General features: G+C 54.9%; 2 protein-coding genes and 1 non-coding gene across 3 annotated transcripts; 2 read left to right on the forward strand and 1 right to left on the reverse strand.

Moving 5' to 3' along the window:
* Window positions 1-1,534: 1,534 nt before the first annotated feature.
* Window positions 1,535-1,607, reverse strand: TRNAK-UUU. Its single transcript has one exon. It is a non-coding gene; the product is annotated as a tRNA-Lys (tRNA).
* Window positions 1,608-2,957: 1,350 nt separating this feature from the next.
* Window positions 2,958-8,933, forward strand: LCAT (lecithin-cholesterol acyltransferase). The gene is made up of 6 exons (XM_041400678.1): window positions 2,958-3,131; window positions 5,534-5,690; window positions 6,158-6,273; window positions 6,615-6,710; window positions 6,798-7,022; window positions 7,780-8,933. The coding sequence occupies exons 1-6, from the start codon at window positions 2,984-2,986 to the stop codon at window positions 8,400-8,402; spliced, it is 1,365 nt and encodes a 454-aa protein (XP_041256612.1). The 5' UTR covers window positions 2,958-2,983; the 3' UTR covers window positions 8,403-8,933.
* Window positions 8,934-8,963: 30 nt separating this feature from the next.
* On the forward strand, window positions 8,964-20,358 carry KIAA0895L (KIAA0895 like). The gene is made up of 9 exons (XM_041400863.1): window positions 8,964-8,989; window positions 9,392-9,737; window positions 13,668-13,811; window positions 14,371-14,434; window positions 15,726-15,955; window positions 17,679-17,811; window positions 17,885-18,190; window positions 18,927-19,024; window positions 19,575-20,358. The coding sequence occupies exons 1-9, from the start codon at window positions 8,964-8,966 to the stop codon at window positions 19,737-19,739; spliced, it is 1,512 nt and encodes a 503-aa protein (XP_041256797.1). The 3' UTR covers window positions 19,740-20,358.
* Window positions 20,359-20,534: the final 176 nt, after the last annotated feature.

Genomic DNA, 20,534 nt, shown 5'->3' on the forward strand with positions numbered 1-20,534 from the left:
CAGAAGGAAGATAAGCAGATTAAAGTCCTCCTGCTGCAGGGGAGCAGGACTTTGGTTGCAGAACCTCCAGGGATGCATTCACAGCAGAGGCAAACCCCACCCAGAGCTGAGGGGTGACCCTGACAAACCGTAGCTCTGGGAACTCGAGGTCCCACGGGCACCAAGCAGCCGATGGAGATCTCTGGGTGCACCAGGAGATGCTTCAGCCTGGGGAAGCCTCTCAGACTGTCGCCTTTACCCTTCCGGAGCCTGAATGGAGTCCCCCTGTTTGCTTGGACTTGGTGCCCTCTCCTGACAGCCGCGCAGAGCTCACTCTGGTCGGCAGCTTTCAGAGAAGTGACACGAGGGGTGGCACAGGCTGGTGGCGGAGGAGGCACACGCCAGCAGCGGGGCTGAGCCCACGGCTGGGGCAGCTGAAAGCAGCAGGAGGCTGCAGCACTCAGGCAGATGAGTTCAGGCCTCTGCAGGGCTGGTGCTTGGCAAAAGGAGAGGGTGGATTGTTTTTCTAGCACGAAATAGATTTAGTTTCTTTTGTTTCTTACCCACTGCAAGAAATGAAGGGGGAAAAAATCATTGCACATTTACTTTTAGGATTTGCAGTTTGTAGGGCACTTACTTGCATGACTTCACACTCCTCCAACATTCATTTAATGAAAACACATATCTCTTTACTTAGGGAAAGCTCAAAAAGCACTTTTCCATTCTAAAGATAAAACAGGAGGAAGAGAAGACAAACATCTGGAGAAGTTGCCCATTAGCAGCAGCAGTGCCTGCCCCACTTTTACCCAGCTGAGCAGCAGGAACACAAAGAAATACATAACTTCTCATTCCTCTTTTATTTTTTTTTTTTCCACAGAAAGTCAGTGTGATGTGTAAGGCCACCAAACTTACCTGAAAAATAATTGACTGTGCTTGAACAACTGATGTATGTTCAGGTTGAAAAACATTTGAAAAAATTTTATATAGGACAGGGGATATTTTTTGATCCAAAATTGCTTGATTTTTCTCTTAAAAGAGTTTCTATTTTGCAAAACTACCCTGAAGTGTCTATACAGCTAGAGGGCAGTCCAGGGCTTGGCTGAGGCAGTCAGCAGGTCACTGCAGCCTCTGCTCTCGCATGAACTGTATTCCCTTAAAGTGACGCAGGGCTCTGCTGGGAAACTTCCACTCCTCACCCTCCCAGTGAAAAAGGGTCTCCAGGTGTTCAGCTGGAGCCTCCTGTGTTCCAGTGTGTGTGCCCACGGCTCTGGCACTGAGCACCGCTGAACAGAGCCTGGCTTCCCTCCCAGCAGAGATGCTCCGGTCTCTTCAGGACCTTCATGAAAAAAAAAAAAAAAACAATTGCCAGCAGGAACCCAAACTTTAAGAAAACTGCTTGAAGTCACTTGGGGTGCCCGAGCACCTTCCCTGAGGGAGGGAGCAGCGGACACCACAATTCCCTATTCCTTCCCTGCCTCGGTTGCCCCGGGCGGGCCCGGGTCCCGGCAGGAGGAGGTGCCGCTCCTGCCCCACGGCTCCTAAAGGATAAAGCCACCGCCTGAACAGGGGCTTGAACCCTGGACCCTCAGATTAAAAGTCTGATGCTCTCCCAGCTGAGCTATCCAGGCTCACTTTGGGGCTCTGGGGTGCAGCTCTGCCACCGGCGGGGGGGACCCCGCTTTCCTCAGCATTGCAGGGACACTGGGGCACCCACTTCGATATTCCCACTCCCACGCCACCCCAGCTGCCAGCGCAGGCCAGGCCGAAGCCGGGTTCTGGGAATCTCACCGGGCACCGAGCAGGCTCAGGGACGCGCGGCAGGGAGGAGCGGGATGCTGCGGGAGCGGCTCTGGAACTGCGCCGCTCCCGAGGGAGGCGGGAGGGCCCCGCCGGGGCAGCGGCGGCCGCGGGGGCTGCGGCCGAGCAGGCTCCGAGCTCCGCTCCGGGCTGCAGCAGCCTCGGCTCCAACCCGAGCCCCGGCGGCGCTTCCGCAGGAGGGAGCCCCGGGGGCTCTGCGTTACCGAGACACGGAGCCGCGGAGGGCACCTACAGCTGCCAGCCCTCATATTCTATTGCCCTTCCTCCCCGTTCTTCAGGAGGGGACCCTCTGCCCCACAGGAGCTCACCCGGCCAGCCAGCCCTCCCACCCGTGCCCGTCAGCATCCCTGTCCCACCTCACACTTCCCAGGAGGAAGAAGACACCTATCTTCCCTTCAGCAGGAGAAAATGATTTTGCCCCATCCCTTGAAGTGTTCGAGGCCACTTTGGATGGGACTTGGAACATCCTGGTCTAGTGAGTGGTCCTGCCCATGGCAGGGGTTTGAAATGAGATGAACTTTAAGGTCCCTTCCAGCCAGTGCAGGCTGCAGGGGCTTCCCCCAGCTGGGACTGTCACAGAAGGAGCCTTCCAGTGGATACTGGGAGGATGCTGCACAAGGCAGAGGCAGTGCCCAGGATGGCACTGGAGAATGTGGCACTGCCATGTGGCATGAGGAGCTGCCCACACGTGTTCTTTTCCTATCCCAACCCCTCCATCTTCTCCCAGATACCTGGGGCCAGCTGGCCATGCTGGCAGTGCCAGCATCCCCTGCCAGGGCAGGAGGAGTGCAGAGGGGCTGTGTTCACCGAGGCAGGGAGTGAGCAGCCCTGGGCAGCCCTGGGGCATTACCCCTGGAGAACCACACAGGGGCAAGAACGTGGCAGCCACCTCCCCAGAACATGGCAAAGGGACACTGAGACACCAGGAGCTGCTCAACCTGCAGCACCCCTGAGCGGGGCTCTCGGGGCCCTAAAACCCCCTGGCACTGCTGGACTGGTTTTGACAGGCCATGGCTTGTCCATAAGGCCAGTCCTTCGTCCCTCCCCTTCCCTCCTCCTCCTCATGGCCAGCCCCTTGCAGCTCTCCCCTCCCCTGCAGCCCGGGTGCCTCTTGGCTGGACCTGCGTAAAAATTATAAAAGGCAGTTTGGCCCGGAGCCGTGCGGAGGATCCCGGCCGAGCCTGCCATGGGGAGCGGCGGCGCCGGGGCTGCGCTGCTGACCTTCTCGCTGCTCCTGCAGCCCACGTCCCAGTTCTGGCTCTTCAACGTCCTCTTCCCACCCACCACCACGCCAGAAGCCCCCCCGACAAACAGCACACCGCCCGTGGTGCTCGGTAAGGTCGCGCCAGCGCGGGCTGTGGGTGGGAGCTCTGGCTGCCCTGCAGCCCCCAAAGGGGACAGTGAGGCTGGGGTCCTGCGCTGCTGGTGCCTCAGTGGGTTTTGGCCGTGAGGGGTCTTGGCTGTCTGGATTGGAGCCACCAAGTGAGGGTGTCACACAGCTCCTCAGTTCCCTCCATTCACCGAGCTGGCCATGCCCAGGTAGAGCCTTTTGGAGCTGAGGGGATAAACTGGGCACCCCAGAAGGTAAATGGGTCTCTGATATCTCACACCTGGCCCACAGGGTGTTTTAGGGCTTGTTTGGGTCTGGGGAACTCTGCTGGCAAAGGGACAGGGGCTGCAGCACAACCTCCTCTGCCACTTCCCAAACCGGCTGCCATTGGTGCCGGGGGTGGATACCCCACCCCTCACTTTCCTCAAGCCCACCCCATCCCGTGTCTGCTCCCACCTCCTGGAGATGGCTAAGTCATCCTCTGCTGCTGCAAAAGAGGATCCATCTCACATCCCATCCAATGCCAACTCTGACTGGGGGCAAGCCAGCAGGAACAGGGGCACAGGGAGATTAAAGGAGATGTGGGGGTATCATCTCAGGGAGGTGGAAGCAGCCACTGCCAGCTGGTGCCTCTGAGCTGCATTGTTCTGCCTTCCTTTGCCCTGTGCCATCACCAGGCACTTGGGCTCAGGTTTTGCCATGAAAACTCTGCTGAGCAAAGTTGGGGTTTTCCTCCTTTTTCTTGAATCATGATGAGTTTCCCCTTGAAAAAAGAGAAGAGAAAAAGCAGAAGATCCCTCCCTGCTGCAATGCCAAGGGCTGACCCTGTAAATTCCCTTCCCAGGGGCATCAGGGGGCGCAGGCCTCCATGTGCTGGGGTGGTCAGAGGACCCGGCTCACTGTCACCTCTTGTCAGGATTACCTGTGACAGTGGAAGCATCTCCTTTTGTGCCTGGTACCAGCCTCAGGCCGTGTCCCACGCCCAGCCAGACCTGGATACCCCTTGTGCCACTTGGCTGCCTCCTGCTCCTCTCGGCATCCGCAATCAACCCATCCCCCTGGGCCGGGCGTTCTGGAAACCCCCAGTGCCCTTGGGACCACTGATAACCCCTCTGCCCTCACAGAGCTCCCTTAATAATTACCTAATGTCCTCTGGGAGGGGAGGCAGAGCTCAGAGCTGTGTGCCAGGGGCAGGGAGGTGCTGGCTGTGCACCTTCAGGAGCTGTCAGAGCAGCTCATGATCCTGCTCCTCTTGCTGACCATCCCTTCTGTCCACTCCTGCCAGGGCTCTCCTACACTTGTCTGATCCCCACTCAGGTGCTTTGAAAACAGGATTAGACCCTCCCTGCACCGCTAGGGATGTGCCACAGGCACGGAGGAGCTGTGAGGCAGGTTGAGGAAGGCGACTGCTACATCTCCTTCCCCTCTTGCATGGCACGAGGCACTGAAGGTCCACACCAGCCCCAGCTGTGTATTGCAGGCAAGTCCTTGGACCTGCTGGGACCTTGGGATTTGTCACCTGGTGCTCCCATTCCACCAGGTTCACTGTCCCCTGCAGTCATTCACCTCTTGTCCTCACCCCCACAGTCAGTGCTGGCACCAGGAGCTGGCTCTAGGCTGGGAAAGCTCTCTGTGGTGTCTGATCCCAGCACAGGCACATCTCTCAGGGCAGCAGCAGGACGGGTGTCCCATCCCTGCTGGGAACCACTCTGACACTCCCACCGGCAGACCAAAGACCCTCGTGACTGTCACCTTCCATTGAGGGTGGCCAGGGCACAAAAATGAACTTGCTTAAAGCTGTGCTGTGCTTCCTGCACACCACTCCCACTGAATTCTGCAGAGTTCAGTTCCACTCAGCACTCAACCACTTCAGAGCCACCTTGTTCAGCCTGTATGGAGAGTTTAAAGTTCAGGGAACTCTCCCTGGGAGCTCTGCATCCCTGAACTGACCACTACCCCTGGACAAGTTGCCAGGACTGCATCGGGAATGAGCAGCCTCAAGCAGCACCAATTTCTTCCCCCAGGCTGCAGCAAGGAGAGGAAGGTGGGAACGCATCCCGGGAGGGAGAGCAATCTGGGATACTTTGTGCTGCTGGGGATTTGCATGTTTGAGCCAAGAGTGACTGCTCTGGGGGTCACCCCATGGAAATGCAACTCTAGGGGTTCCCAAGGATGCATTTCAGCACTGTTTTCATGCTCACCCAGCATCTCAGCTCCAAGCACCCTCTCTCCTGTGCGGAGCAGGTTGTTCTCCAGGGATGCTGCTCCAGCAGGTGCCCAGCCATCCCCAGGCAACCCCAGGGGAGCACTGCCTGGGGGTGGGGTGAGCACCAGGCTGGGCAGCCTCACAGGGTCAGTGGGATGGGGTTTGTAACTGGCTCTGCTCTCCCTCTGTGGTGCCTCCAGTGCCGGGGTGTCTTGGGAACCAGCTGGAAGCGAAGCTGGACAAGCCAGATGTGGTGAACTGGATGTGCTACCGCAAAACAGAGGATTATTTCACCATCTGGCTCAACCTCAACACCTTCCTGCCAGTGGGAGTTGACTGCTGGATCGATAACACCAGGTACCATCCAACTCTACCATGGGAGCTCCCTGGGGAAGTGACCTACCAAGGATCTCCCTCCCCTCTCCTCCCCCTGGCCGTGATCTAGCACACATGGAAAAAAATGGGAGGACCATGGGATTGTTTGGGAACACAAATGACTGGCTACTTCTCTGAGTGTCTGTCCCTTTCTCAAATCCCTGCCATGTGCTCAAGCCCAGCCAGACCACCCTGAGCACCCACTGGAGATGCTGCCATCGTGCCCAGGGCTGCAGGGTCAGGGGGCTGTGATGGCTGGTTCCACCACAGCCTCCTGTCCCAGGATGCCAGGAGAGCAGAATGGACTCTGGCTGGGCTCCAGTGCACCTCACATCCACACAAAGCTTGGAAACAGCCAGCTCCAAGCCACTACCCAGCGATCTCCACCCCAGCCCTGTGTTCTCCAAGGGGACATGGCTCTTCTGCCACCTCCTGTCCTGTCCCCACAGGGTGGTGTACAACCGAACCTCTCGGAAAATGTCCAATGCCCCAGGAGTGCACATCCGTGTTCCTGGCTTTGGCAAGACCTATTCCGTGGAATACCTGGATCAGAGCAAGCTGGCAGGTGAGAGGAGGAGAGGCCAGGGTGTCTGGGGATCCCACATGTCCCCTGCAAATGGAGAGGTGTCCCTGTGTCTGCAGCAGGGACTGGTTCTGCAGAGAGCCCAGGGCATGGGGACTGAGGGACATTAGCCTGGGGGACACACTGCAGTTGAGTGCTGGCAGGGAGCCCCCCATCCTTGACCCCAGGACTCAATGGGATGCACGGAGTCACTACCCCTGACTGGAGGCACTGAGCTACAGGGCTTACCAGGGAACATTTTGACCATGACCAGGACCAGAATGGAAAAAGCTTGACAAGAGAGGAGCACAGACCTAATTCCCACTTGTTCCCTCTGCCCACAGGCTACCTGCACACCATGGTACAGAACCTGGTGAACAACGGCTACGTGAGGGACCAGACGGTTCGGGCAGCCCCCTACGACTGGAGGGTTGGACCCCGTAAGTCTGGGGGTTGTGGCCAGGCCCCCCACGCACAGAGGAAAGCAGGATGACCCTCATTCCATCACGCTCCCCTCTTGTCCACAGAGGAGCAGCCCGAGTACTTCCAGAACCTGAAGGCGCTGATCGAGGAGATGCACGACGAGTACCAGAGACCCGTGTTCCTCATCGCGCACAGCATGGGCAACCTGCACGTCCTCTACTTCCTGCTGCAGCAGACACAAGCCTGGAAAGATCAGTACATTGGGGGGTTCATTTCCCTGGGTGCCCCCTGGGGAGGCTCCGTCAAGCCCCTGCGTATCCTGGCATCCGGTGGGTGACTCCTCGTGCGCAGCCACCTCCTCTTTGTTTTCCTTCCCTCCTGCAGAAATGGAAGGGTGCTGGTGGGCAGGGAAAGGGCACAGTGGTGAAAGAGGTGGGGGACCCAGTTCCTGTTCAGCCTCTTTACAGCCCAGAAAGCCACAATCACTTGCCTAATGCTGACAGCCCAGAATATCTACAAGTCACAAGTCCAAAAAAATGCATGAGATTAAAAATCATGTGCTTGAAGGTTTTAACATCTGGCCCCTTGCATCACCCTTAAGTCACCTGCTAATATTTTTCTCTGTTGCCACAAGAGCCAGAGATATTTTTAAGGTCATCTGCTGTCATTCCATGGTCTTAGGACTCCAGACATACCAAAAAATATAAAGGTTTGAAGGAAAGGTGCAAGTTGGCCACTTATTACTGCTTGCTCCTGTCCCTGCAGGCAGGTGTGGCGGTGCCAGCTTGCAGGGAATGTTCAGGGCTGGGTTGGTCTGTGCCATCACACATCCAGGTTTGTCTCCACTCAGGCCCTTTGAGCAGCTAGAGATGTGGAGAGAAGAGTTTGGAAGGCTGTTCTTGATATCTGCAGGCAGGGGGAAGGAGAGGACGAAAGGTTATGGGCAGGGGAAGAGCTGAGCTGGGAAGGCCAGGGGACAGTGCTGAGTCACTTTGGGGAGCCCTGACCCAGCCCAGCTGCCCAAAGGCTCTGTCTGTGTGGGGACATTGTGGTGCCATTTGTGATGAGCCCTTGCGTGTCCCGCAGGTGACGAGCAGGGCATCCCGCTCATGTCCAACATCAAGCTCCGGGAAGAGCAGCGCATGACCACCACCAGCCCCTGGATGTTCCCCACGACCCTGGCCTGGCCCGAGAGCCACGTTTTCATCTCCACTCCCTCCTACAACTACACCTACCGCGACTACCAGCGCTTCTTCACCGACGTCAACCTGGAGGACGGCTGGTACATGTGGGAGGACATGAAGGACTTGCTGAAGGATTTGCCCCCTCCTGGGGTGGACACCTATTGCCTCTATGGCACAGGCTTTCCCACCGCAGAGACTTACATCTATGATGAGCGTTTCCCTTACGAGGACCCCGTGGACATAATTTATGGCGACGGGGACGACAGCGTCAACACCCGCAGCTTGGAGCTGTGCAAGAGATGGCGTGACCAGCAGAAGCAGAAGGTGTACGTCCAGGAGCTGCGAGGCGCCCACCACTTCAACATGGTCTTCAGCAACCTGACCCTCAGTTATATCAACGAAATCCTGCTGGGGAGCAAAGAGGAGCAGGGGGAGCCAGGGCAGGCGAGATCCAGCCCAGAGGCTGGGAAGCTGGGGAGGATCCTACGTGAACACAAGGTGCGTAAGGAGCCTAAAAAGAACTGAAAGGAGGGAGGGCCAGCTTCCCTCCATGATGGCAGGCACCACAAAGTGCTGTGCAGGGGAGCAAAGGACTTGGAGCTGAGTTTGGAAGGAAGGTGAGCAAGACCAACAGCTCACGTGGATGGGCTGGCACCCACTTCCACACTGATTGGTTCTTCTTTTGGGAATGGTGATTAATTTTACTTCAGAGGCTTGTCACTTCCCACCAGCGGGTGGATAATTAACCATGCTGCCAGCTCATTAACATCACACTTGTGAATTCCAGTGTACACACAAGCCCTTGTCGCTAGCAAGCCATTTTTAGGCACTTTAGAGGCTGTGGACCTGTGGTGCTGTAACTTCTGCTCACTTGGGACAGAGCGACTCACTTAAGAAGAGCAGGCTCTGACTTACCAGGTGGTCACAGAGGGAGCATGGGGGTAGCACAGTAGGGTAGCACAGTAGGTGTGGCTTACAGAGCAGTGAGCTAGGCTCCTTGGGCAAGACCAACTCGAAATCAGCAGATTTACAAAATAATAAACACACTTTGCTTCTGTATGAGCCTGCCTTGTCCTTCAGAGCCGGATGGTGAAGCCAGCCATAACCAGAACGTGAGGTGCTTGCTGCCTGCAGGCACTCCAGGAGACAGGGCTGGGGGAAAAACCACAAGGCCAATGATGCAGCTGGGGTTGGTGATGCAACCAGAGCTGGCAACACGATGTGGGTGACAATGTGGTTGGGGTTGGTGACATAACCAGGACTGGTGGTGCTACTGAAGCACAAGGCAACTGGTGCTGGCAGAGCTGGGATGGAAATATAACCGGCACTGGAAATGCAACTGGGATGGAAATAAAACCGGCCTTGGAAATGCAGCTGGGACTGGCGCTGCAGCTGGGGTTGGTGACACAGCTCGGGGTGGCGATGCAGCCAAGGCTGGAGGTGCAAACAGGGTGGGGATGCAGCTCGAGACTGGCGATGCAGCCAGGGCTGGCAATGCACGTGTGGTAACACAGCGGGGGTTGGCCACGCAACCGAGGCGGCAATGCAGCCGGGACAAGCAGTGCAACCGGGACCGGCTGTGCCTCCGGGCCGGGCGATACCGCCGGGGCCGGGGCCGGGGCCGGGGCCGGGGCCGCCGCCGCCTCGCTGCCGCACATCGCGCGGGGCCGCGGCGAGGAGGGCGGCGGGCGGCGCAGCCCCTGCCTGCTCGTGGCGCTGCGGCCGCGGAACGTGGAGGCGGAGCGGGAGCGGTTCTTCCGCGCCAGCTTCGCCTACGACCCGCAGTTCGAGTACGCGGAGCCGGTGCCCGCCGCCGTGCTGGACAAGTACGGGGCCGCCTCCGACCGCTTCGTGGCTCAGGTGAGGCGGGGCCGGGAGGGATGCTCGGCCTGGAAGGAGGAGGAGGAGGAGGAGAAAGGAGGGACCGGTGCGAGGGTGTGGATGTATCCTGGTGGGGCTGGCCAGGATATGGTCCATGGTCCATAGAATTCTGGAATGGTTTGGGTTAGAAGGGGTTTTAAAGACCCTTTCTACATTTTAGAATTACCTCACACACCCTGCTGTGGACAGTGACATCTTCCACCAGACCGGTTGCTCCAAGTCCCATCCAACATGGCCTTGAACATTCCCAGGGATGGAGCAGTCACGGCTTCTCTGGGCAGCCTGTGCCAGTGCCTCGTCACCTTCACAGGGAAGAATTTATTCCTGATGTCCAGCTTAAAACCAGCCTCAGTCAACACCATTCCTCCTGGACCGTGTGAAACCTTGCCTTCTTTCCTTCCCAGCTGGTGCCTGATCTCTCTCCCCTAGCACCTTTTGTGTCCTGCCTTCAGTACACTCACCCTGTGATTTCTTAAACCTCAGGTTTTACTAACCTCACCTACCTGCAGGAATGGTGCAAGCTCCGTGGTGACATGGGTCATGCTGGTGCTGGGTGATGCCAGGTTGGATGGGGCTTTGAGCAGCCTGGTCTAGTGGAAGGTGTCCCAGCCCGTGGAGGAGGATTGGAGCTGAATGATCTCAAATGTCCTTTTCCACCCAAACCAGTCTGTGTTTCTATGATCAGACTGGCTCCTGCTTATGCTGGGAGCTGTGCTCCATCAGGGACACCTTTTTGGTATGGTTTTGCACTTGTTGCTGTAGAACTAACAGCAGGGGAGCTGGAGCACGTGGGTGACAGCATGGGAAGTGGTCCTTAGCCTGAATTACCTGGTGGTTAAGTCTGGCTTGTTTTCTGGAAGGCCTAAAGGTTGCCCAGTGCAGCAGCATCCTTAAGGCATCAGCAAACATGGTCAGTAATGACATTAATTGGTGAAGACACCACTTAAGGAGTCTGTATTATTTTGTTTAACTGTTTCCATGGCTTATATGCTACTAAAACATTTCTGAGTTGCTCTCTGCCATGGGGATGGCACTGAGAAAACTGAGAAGACAGCTCCTGGTCATTCAACAGGTGAGAAGAGTCAGGGGTTTGCTTCCAGGGTGCTGTGCCCACAAACAAGCCTTTTGTGGCTGCAGGAGTAGAGCTGCTCTGTCCCTTCGCCCTGTGCTTGGAGCTGAGAGCCTGGCCATGTCCCAAAATCAGTTTGCAGCTGGGAGTGAGCATCCTGCCTCTAGGAAGAGCATCCTTCCTGCCACGTGAACCAGTGAGCAGATAAAACCCCCCTCTTATCCCAAATTCACACACCAGAGGTGTTTCTTTGCACCTCTCAGTCGGGAGTTACTTGTTCAAGTAACAAATTCCTCACTGATGTATTTATTGTTTTTTGAATGTTTTGTTTTCCCCGCATCACTGCCCGTGTCTCTGCCTGGATTATTACCCAGATGATTCAAGCCCTTTCTGTATCCAGCTTTCTGAGCAGTTTGTCATTCCCAGTGTGTGCCATACCTCTGCCCCAGATAAACTGATGCCAGCAAGGCTCTTGCAGGGGAGACACTCTGACGCCTGCAAAGGCCTCAGAGCTTTTGGCATTTCCCTCCTGTATTTCATTCCCTGCCTTGTGCAGTAAAATGAGTTGCTGAGAGCTCGTTCACCCCGTGCTTTTTCCTTCGGTGCGGTTGGCTTGCAGCCGAGTAAAAGATGAATAATTGAGATTATTTCTTCACTGGGCAGGGCTTTGAGTGAATGGAATGAAGGTTTGTGACCACTGTGGATCCTGGAAGCTTTTGCAAGAGATACTAAGTGTTGAGTGTTTCTGCCAATGTTTCTCCAGGTTTTCTGGTGAGGCTGGGACGGGACAGCATTCATGGCACTGTTCCTCTGCTCTTACCCTGCAGTAACCTCCTTCCAGCCTCTTTTATTTTGGGAAGCATTTTTCATTGGCAGCTAACTCTTAGCTATAAACTGCTTTTATTTTCAAAGACCTCTGTTAATAATGGAGATTAAATAAATAAGACATTTGCTAAGTCAGCCTCCTTGGACAGTAGCAGGCAAACCAACACCACCTCCCTGCTTCCAGCTGCTCTGCTTGTGCTTGGGAGGTTATTTTTTTTTCTTAATAGAAAACTTAAATAAGCCAGGAGGTTCTTCCATCCCTGTGGAGGCTCATCACCCTGGAGATCACATCCCTGGTTTGCCACGTGAATTTGAGTGGCACCAGCACAGAGCTGGAGGATTTGTTATCCCACTGCATATGTTGGGTGCATGAACTGGGGATGCTCAGAACATTAAACTTGGAATCTCAGGAAATTTGCTCACCAGGATGTGCTCTGAAGGTTGGGAAGCAGCTCTCTGGTTGTCTTACTCCTGGGCACCAGCTGTGCTGGGTTTCTCTTGGCTCAGTGATTTGGGTCCCCTGGGAGGGGAGAGAGCAAGAGGTTGACAGAGGTGGGAGGATGAAAGGTTGTTTTTCTGCAGTGGTCAGCTGAAGGCACCTTGCAGTGCTGTAAAAATGAGTCTGATTGTTCAGCAAACAAAGCAAAAAACCCCCAAAACCCCCACCCCAGAAAACAAAACTCACAACAGAAAAACTGTGCACAGCTTCTCCTGGAAAGACTCAGTAAATGACTTGAGAATAAAAACCAGCTGTGAAAACTGCCCAGGGAAGGAAAATCAGGGCCTTCTGCAGGGACAGAGGAGGTTGCTCACCAGATGCAGACCTAAAGCCCCTCTTAGGATCACAGAATTTTTTAGATGGGATAAGACCCTTAAGATCAAGTCCAGCTGTGACTTAAGCACTGCCAATCCCACCACCAAACCACGTCCCCAAGTGCCACATCTACATCTTTTAAATACCTCCAGGGACGGTGACTCCACCTCTGCCCTGGGCAGCCTGTTTTAATGCTTGACAACCCTTTCCATAAAGAATTTTTTTATAATATCTGACCTAAACCTCCCCTGGCAGAACTTGAGCCATTTTCTCTTCTCTTACGGGGTATTGGATGATTTGAGCACCAGTACTGGTGGTGAGCACCCATCTCCTGGTCCTGGGTAACCTTAGGGACTAGGGAGGGACAACAAGTGGTCCAGGACTGGGAAGCTTGGCAGCAGCCCAGCCAGGCTTGCAGATGCAATAAAACTGCTGGAAAAACTCCAGAACTGGTTGAAAGTCATCTGCTTTGGAATATGTACTAATATGAATATAATGTCTAATATTAATATATTAATATATATTCAAATGGCTGGAGAAAGTAATTGCTGGAAAATGTCTGCAATGGAAGCACACTTTTTGGGGAGGAAATGTGCTAATAAATGTTCATACTATGTAGATGCTCCATAAATGTTAATGTGAATAATGGAGCACGTGATGCTTTTATTAGAAGGCTGATGGGTGTACAGCAGGCTGGGGGTGCTGAGATGCTGTTTGAAGCAGCATCACTGCAGAGGGTGGTGCACAGCCTCACTGCTGAGCTTGGAATTCAGCCCTGGAGTAAGAAACTCTGGGAGTACAAAGCAAGCTCAGAAGCTGGAGATCTTTGTGCAAGCACTGGAGTTTGCAAGGAGAACTGAAAGCAGAAAAGATTGAAAATAATCATGGATTTAACCACACTGCGATGATGCAGTTTCACTTCTGCTTTGCTCCATTTCTGCAAGAGTCGCCTGCAAGGGTGACAAAGGGCAGAAGGAATATGCTGTGGGTCGTGCTGATTGTGTGAAGTGTCCGTCTGTCCTGGTGGCCACCTCCAGCCAGCTCAGTCTCCTTGGTTTTTTAGGTCCTGCGAAACCACGTGGTGTTTTATTGGTGTTAATCAGGGGTTGCCTTCACTGGCTTTGTTGCACGTGGGATTTTAGGCTGTGTTTGTAAGTGAGGAGGTGTTTGTGCTTATGTTGGTGCTTTCTGTGTGCCACAGGCCATCAGGATCATTCGTACTGTCCTGGAGAAGTACGGGACCTACGAGAGCTTCGAGGTGGCCACGGGCGGGAGGCTGCTGAGCAAGTGCCAGATCTGGTCCGTGATCCGAAAGTACATGCAGAAGGAAGGCTGTGTGGGAGAGGTAATCTGTGTCCCTGCTTTAGCACTTGTAAAACACAGCAATATTTATTTTCTGATAAAAAGGACTCTGATTAAGAAATGTTTTGGTTACAAAGAGGAAGCTTTTCTGCGCTGAGCGATGGTGTCCTTTCACCTCCAGCTTCACATAGCCCAGCTTTAAGACATGGGTGCTGGTTCCCCACAGACTTCCTGTGATGTTTTCCATGTGTATCTCCCTTCTGTGCTTGAGAGAGAGGGAGCAGCTGCTGCTTGTCTGCATGGCCAGGAGCCTTTTGCTGCGTGCATGAGGCATCAGTTACTGTTGGGAAGCTGTCTCTTGCTGTTGGCAGTGGGAGGGCAGACTTCTCCGACAGCTGCCTTAACCCACATGTCCAAAAGCAAAGCCAGGGGAAGAGATTTCCTGCTGTCCTGCAGGACATACAGGTTATGGTGCTTTGAAACCCCAGGCTTGGGTTTTAAGGCTGGGAAATACATGGTTAAGATACAACAGTAGCCACGTGGGTTGGAGCCATGGGAGAAGTTCAACATCCCCTAACCTGGTTTCTCTGCACTCCCTGCAGCATCCAGCATGGAGCATGCCACAGCTGCCATTAAGGAGCCTTTTTTATCCCTTCTGCCAGCAAGGTGTGGGCAAAACACAGCCGCTGTCCTGAGTTCAAAGTCTGAGAAGGATTTCTGGACCTGGCTTTGCGTGGGTTGGCTTGCAGGGCTCCCTGGGGCTGTCGGCTGCAGGGCAAGGACTGTGCGTTGCTGGCTGGTGTGGGGGCTTCCTCACCACTGCTTCTTGGCCAGACTCTATTTCCTACCTCTGATTTTTCACCTCTGTCTCCAAAGAGGGTTATTGGTGGGCATTTCTCCAAGGTATCACCTCACCCAGTGGTACCCAGTGCATTCCGTGCAGGCAAAGCAGGAATGAGAGCTCCCCTGAGGTCCCTCCTGCCCAAGGACATTTCATTTCCTCCTCAAACACCCTTGGTTTGCCCTGATGCCTCCTGAGGGTGTTCCTGGGAGTGGATTTGGCACCTTGGTCCTCCTAAGCCTTTGCTTGGGACAGAACAGATTTCTGCAGATGTTTCCCTATAATTCGTCTGCCTTTGAGTGCCCAGAACCAGTCCCAATACCCAGCCAAGCAGCTGCCAGTGTTACAGACCTGCACTTACAACTTGCTAATTGAGCTCCATCTCTCTGGTTTATTAATTGATTAAATTCACCTACTCTGTTCTCCATTAATTGAGCCCTGGCTGGGCAGAAAGCCATTGATTTTCTCACATATTGGTGTACAACTGGCTTCCTTCCAACCCTGTGTAATTGTCCCTGTGCTCAGAGCTATGAGGTGCTGGGCTCAATGAACCCTGTGGGTCTCTTCCAGCTCAGGACATTCTGTGATTCCAGGCAATGCAGAGTTCAGTCACTGTTTGCACATCGGTGTGGCTGTTTTATCTGGGGCTTTTGATATGTGCTTTGGAAACAATGAAAGCATTGGTTTCTTCCTTTCTGTCCAGTGGAAATTTTGCTGGATGTGTCTGGGGTAGGGAAGAGAGAAGGGTTTCACCTGCTCTCCATACAGCCACGTTGGCAGAACTGGCTCCATGTACAACACCAAAACTTGTTGAAACTTCTGCATCACTGATAATCTCACACCTCTGGGGGAACTGGGCGCTTTCAGGCGTGTCTCCCTCCCTGCACCTGTATCTCTGATTCCTGACTTTCACCACCTGTGCCCTGCCTGTTCTGCCGTGCCCTTTGCTCCCCTGATACCTACTAATGGTGATGGCTTGCTTAAAAGAGAAGAAACTCCTGTGGGGGTAGAGTTAGCCCAGAGCACGAGCAGCTGGTGTGTCCCTGGCCACGGGCAGTCCTGGCAGGCAGCGTGGCCAGGCTGGTGGCAGCCTCTGCAGCTGCCCTTTGTCCCCAGCACCGACTGGCAAAGGCAGGATCCTGCTTCCAGCACCGCAGGCAGCGCGCTCCTGGGTAAGTGCTCATGCTGGAATTAAATTTGTGCCCTCAAAAGCTGCTTTGCTGGGTTCCAGGCTGCAGATCCTGAAGCTCTTCTTTTTTTCTGACTTAGACATGATGCTGCCAGAGGTTTCCATATGGATTTCAGTGGGCTCACGTCTGGCAGCAGAGAAACACCGGGCCCCACTGGTAAGTGCTGCATGGCAATCCTTGGGGTTGTGGAGTACTGTCTGCCTAAACAGTGCTAGCTGGTGTCTCTTGGGATCCCATCAATGGCCTCCCTCTACCTCTGAGCTGCTTGCTCAGTGTCAGAGGTCCTGAGCAGTGCCAGGAGAGACAGAACCCACACCCCAGTGCCATGGGGACCACCAGAAGCCTTCCCTTGGTTCCTTGGGATCAGCTCTTTCTCCATCAGTGCATTCACAAAAGCTGAGCAAAACCATGGACCACAAGGATGCACTGGGGATGCTGCTCAGAATGAGAGAGGTCACAGGCCTGGGGAGCTGGTCCTGCTGCTCTTTGGCTGGAGTTGGAGCCCTGGTTGTGTCTGCAAAGCTGGAGGCAAAACAAGGCAAGTGGTGCTGCTCAGCAGGATGAGTTTTTGTAGCAGGAGAGGAGCTGCAGTGCAGCATAAGAAGCTGTGGTTTCTGGCACTGCCCAGAGTCCCTTTCCATTGCTCCTGCATGGCTGGTTCTGCACAAGGAGTCAGAGGTGAACTGACAAGGCTCAGCATTGGAGGGATTCCTTTTCACACTGGTATATTTTGACCCAGGTAAGCAATTACCCTGTAAGTATTTTATGCTGTTTGCCCAGTGGTGGACTCTGTTAGGCTGCACTTTTGGCTTTCATAATAATAATAATAAATCTGACTTAAAGCAAACCAATTCAGTCTCCTCTCTTTTTTTAATAGGAGAAGAATTGTCATGTAGTAACACAGGCATGTTTTCATCCTGAAAAGTGTCAGTTACGAAATAACAGGTGGTTTACAGAGTTAATAGGTATGTAGGGGATTTTGATTGCTCTCCTGAGGTTTGCCACTGTCAAACCTTGGATGCAAGGACTCCCGGGGCCATCATCTGGTGATGCTGCAGCTTTGAGTTGCTGCAGATCTGAAGTCAGGTGGTCAGAAAGTGCTGCTGGCTGGCAAGTTAACTTCTGGTGAGCAGCTCTCTTGGCTCCAGTACCTGTGATAGCCAGGTTTCTCAAAATACCAGTTTTTTCTGCATGAAGATACTGAATAGTCCTATACATGCAGTGCCCATCCCTGCTGTGAGTTGTGGCCAGCACACACAGTTGCTCCTGTGAGGGTGGGCTGGCATGGAGCCATCCTCACTGCTCATGTCTTGAAGCCTCAAATGAGAGAATCTGTGGAGAAGTCCATGAAAATGGAACCAGAGCCTTGGATCCCTCAGGAGATGTTTCTTGGGGAGTGCAGAGCCATTACAAAGCTGGTGCTGTTGGGTGTTCAGATTGCAGTTGTTTTGATGGCCAAAGCTCCTGCCCTATCCCTTTGCCAGTGGGGATGCAGAAGGGGGACCAGGCAGGTCTCCAGAGGATGTCTGTCCTGTGTGGGGAGCCCATGGGAACAAGCCTGGAGCCAGAGGGGTGCTGCAGGAGGCTGCCCAGGAGCTGCCTGCTCCCCCCACAGTGCCTGCTCAGCTTTGTTGGCTGTAAAGAGATTAAAGGAGCTACTTCATCCCTGCATGAGATCATCTCTCTCCTCTCATTATCCCCCCACCCCCAGTGGCTCTTGCTGTCTGCCATTCCCTTGGGGAGCTGCAGCACAACCCAGTGACAGTACAGCACTGCCATCCGTGGTGTCAGTGGCTTTTTCTGACCATCTGCCACCATCTCAGCCTCTGCTGAGAGCCAAGCCCCGGCTCATGGCCACTGCCTCCTCCTCCTCCTGCAGGTGGTGGTGCAGCTCACGGATGACCTCCTGTCCCAGGCCGTGATGATGGTGGAGGACAGCCGGCCCACGCTGGCCATCAACCTGGCGGGAGCACGGCAGCACTGGCTGGAGGGGATGCTGCGCCACGAGATAGGTCAGCTGGGCCGGCTGAGGGTGGGCCAGAGCTGGGGGCGCTCTGGGCATTCACTGCTGTCCCCTCTCCCCAGGCACCCACTACATCCGGGGGGTCAACAACACCCGCCAGCCCTGGCACAGCTCCGAGGGCCGCAAGCAGTACAGCCTGAAGCCCGCCAACCCCACGGAGGAAGGCTTGGCCAGCCTGCACAGCGTCCTGTTCCGCAAGCAGCCCTTCCTGTGGCGGGCAGCCCTGCTCTACTACACCATCGAGCGCGCCAGCCGCCTCTCCTTCTCTGCCCTCTTCCAGGACCTGGAGCAGTATGTCCAGGATGCTGGGGTCCGGTGGGAGTACTGCGTGCGGGCCAAGCGGGGTCAGACGGACACCTCACAGCCAGGTACCACTTGGGGGGCGTCAGTGGAGTGTTTGGGAGAATTCTATTTACTTATTTTATATATTTCTTTTTTGTATGTTCTGCTGCTGTGTAGGTTGAGCATCAGCAGTCCTGTAGAGTGTGAGTTGGCACAGGCAGCCAGAACAGGCACAAACTCATGGCTAGAACACAAAAAGTAAATTTATTTGCATTACCTCCCTAACTGGGGGATCCCCAGAGCAACGCCCAACACCTGGGCAGAGGAACACAAGATCAGAGGGTCACCAGCCTGCTGTTCACAAGCTTATCAAGAGTTACACCCAGGTGCAAGGTCACTTGAGCAATTTACAATCCTCCAGATCAGTGTTTTGCTTTTAACCCTTTCCTCCCAACACGGCCACAGCATCCAGTCCCCGTATCCCTCCCCATCCCGAGCACCACTCTCCCTGTCCCATGGGAGTGACTTGCACAAGCTCTTAGGGAAGCAGCAGGCAAAGGAGAGGAAGCATTTGGATACATTTGGATGCTTGCAGTGGTTTATCCTTTAAAAAATTACTTGGGAAGTATCCCAGTGGGGTTTGTGGCTCTGGCTGCACCCGGCTGCCTCCCCAGTGCTTATCCCTTGGGACACAGCGGTCCAGAGCCCTGGCACGCTCGTGGGCAGTGCCCTCACTCTGGTTATTGTGGTCAGCAAACGTTCAGGCAAGTGGAGGGTGGTGGAAGCCAGGAGCCCTGTGCCAGGCCTTTTCTGCTGTTCCAGGCTGTTTCAGTAAGGATCAGGTGTACCTGGATGGGATTCTCCGCATCCTGCGCCATCGGCAGACCATCGACTTCCCACTGCTGGCTGCGCTTGGAAAGGTAAGAGCCAGGGGGAGGGTGGGGCAAGGAGTGGCTGAGCCCACAATCCCATGCCATCCCAAAGCTCACACAGGCTCCCTCAGTCTCATGGCTTCCCAAAAACCAGCCCTTGCCTGGCAGCCCCTCCCTGTGCTCATGGGGTCTCTGTGTACCAGGGAAAGGCTGTGCTGGAGCTCTTTGTCTTTCCCTGCGCTCATGGATCTCTGTGTACCAGGGAAAGGCTGTGCTGGGTAGGATGCAAGGAAGGACAGGAAAATCCACAATCCTCTGTGGGAGACCTTCGGGAAGAGGCTTAACCCAGCAGGTTAAGCCTTTCTGGCCCTTGGCCACAGCAGTCCTGCTGTCACCTGTCCTTGCAGTGACCGAAAATTACCAAACCCACAAATCCTCGCAAATCCCACACCCCCAGCAGCTCTCCTACTGCCTCCCCACCAGCAGCAGGGATGTTTTGACTGACCCAGGGGTGCTGCAAGGGCACCAGATGCCCCCCATGGCACTGCCAGGGTTTGGGATGGAGGGCACTGACCCCCATCTCCGTGCTTCCTGCCAGGTGTCCTATGAAGACGTGAATCGGCTGAAGAAGTTCGGGGTGCTGGAGAAGGCCCGCATCCCGCACTTCATGCAGGATCTGGAGCGCTACATGAAGCAGCTGGATCACATTGTCACCACCAATGGCCTGAACGAGGAAGAGCTGGAGCAGCTGCTGCCTGACTGAGGGGCACCCCCTGAAGCAGCACCCCGAGGGTGTCACTGGTGCTGTTACTGGGTATTTCCTGGGGCTGGAGCAGGGGGCAGAGCCCGAGGCGGGCGCTGTGCATGTAGCGCTGTGTAGGGTTAGCGCGGCCAAGGGCCCGTGTGGTTGTGTTGATGTGTCCCCTACATCGTCCCTGTGTATTTTGGGGATGCCTGTGCTGCTCCACATGGCTTTGGGGAGCCAGAGAAGAGGGTTCAGGGAGAGTGAGGGCAGAGCTGGGGCTATGCTGGTCCCCGAGTGCAGAAGGCTGTGCTGGGGGGGTTGCAAAGGGGGGATTGCTGTAGGGTACCAGGAGTGCTCCCAGCACTGTGGGGGCACCTGCTGGGGGCTCTGGGCTGAGCCTGGCAGGGAATAAGGGCTGGACTGCACCCACAGATTGCCCCATGGATGCCTTTTCCACTCCCTACCCCTTCCCTCATGTCACCCACCAGCAGCAGGAAGGACTTTCATCCCCCATTACCGATCTCTGCCCAGCTCTGCACCCCGACTACAGCCACCCTGCCTGGCTTTGAGGACTCAGGGTGGGAACTGGGCTTGATGTTAGGAAAAAAGCGTGTAATAAAGGTGATGTAATGGAAAAGACGTGTGGGCAAAAGGTTGTGGATAGCATCAAAACCCAGGCTGGCACCACTGTGAACACCCACCGTGCCTCTTGCTGGCACAGGCAAAGCTGCATGGTCTGAGCTGCTGTGTCAGGGGCTGCAAGGGGTCATGGACTGTGACAAACAACATACTGGACAGGGACACCAGTGCATA

This window comes from Onychostruthus taczanowskii, unplaced genomic scaffold, assembly GCF_017590055.1.
Source record: "Onychostruthus taczanowskii isolate IOZ18803 unplaced genomic scaffold, ASM1759005v1 scaffold18, whole genome shotgun sequence".
In the NCBI taxonomy this organism is placed as follows: Eukaryota; Metazoa; Chordata; class Aves; order Passeriformes; family Passeridae; genus Onychostruthus; species Onychostruthus taczanowskii.

Coding starts and splice junctions, on each gene's coding strand:
- KIAA0895L (XM_041400863.1), top strand. CDS start 8,964: ATGGTGAAGCCAGCCATAACCAGAAC. Junction 8,990..9,391: donor AAGCCAGCCATAACCAGAAC/GTGAGGTGCTTG, acceptor GTGGTAACACAG/CGGGGGTTGGCCACGCAACC. Junction 14,435..15,725: donor TTATCCCTTCTGCCAGCAAG/GTGTGGGCAAAA, acceptor CTTTGTCCCCAG/CACCGACTGGCAAAGGCAGG.
- LCAT (XM_041400678.1), top strand. CDS start 2,984: ATGGGGAGCGGCGGCGCCGGGGCTGCGCTGCTGACCTTCTCGCTGCTC. Junction 3,132..5,533: donor CACACCGCCCGTGGTGCTCG/GTAAGGTCGCGC, acceptor TGGTGCCTCCAG/TGCCGGGGTGTCTTGGGAAC. Junction 6,274..6,614: donor GGATCAGAGCAAGCTGGCAG/GTGAGAGGAGGA, acceptor CTCTGCCCACAG/GCTACCTGCACACCATGGTA.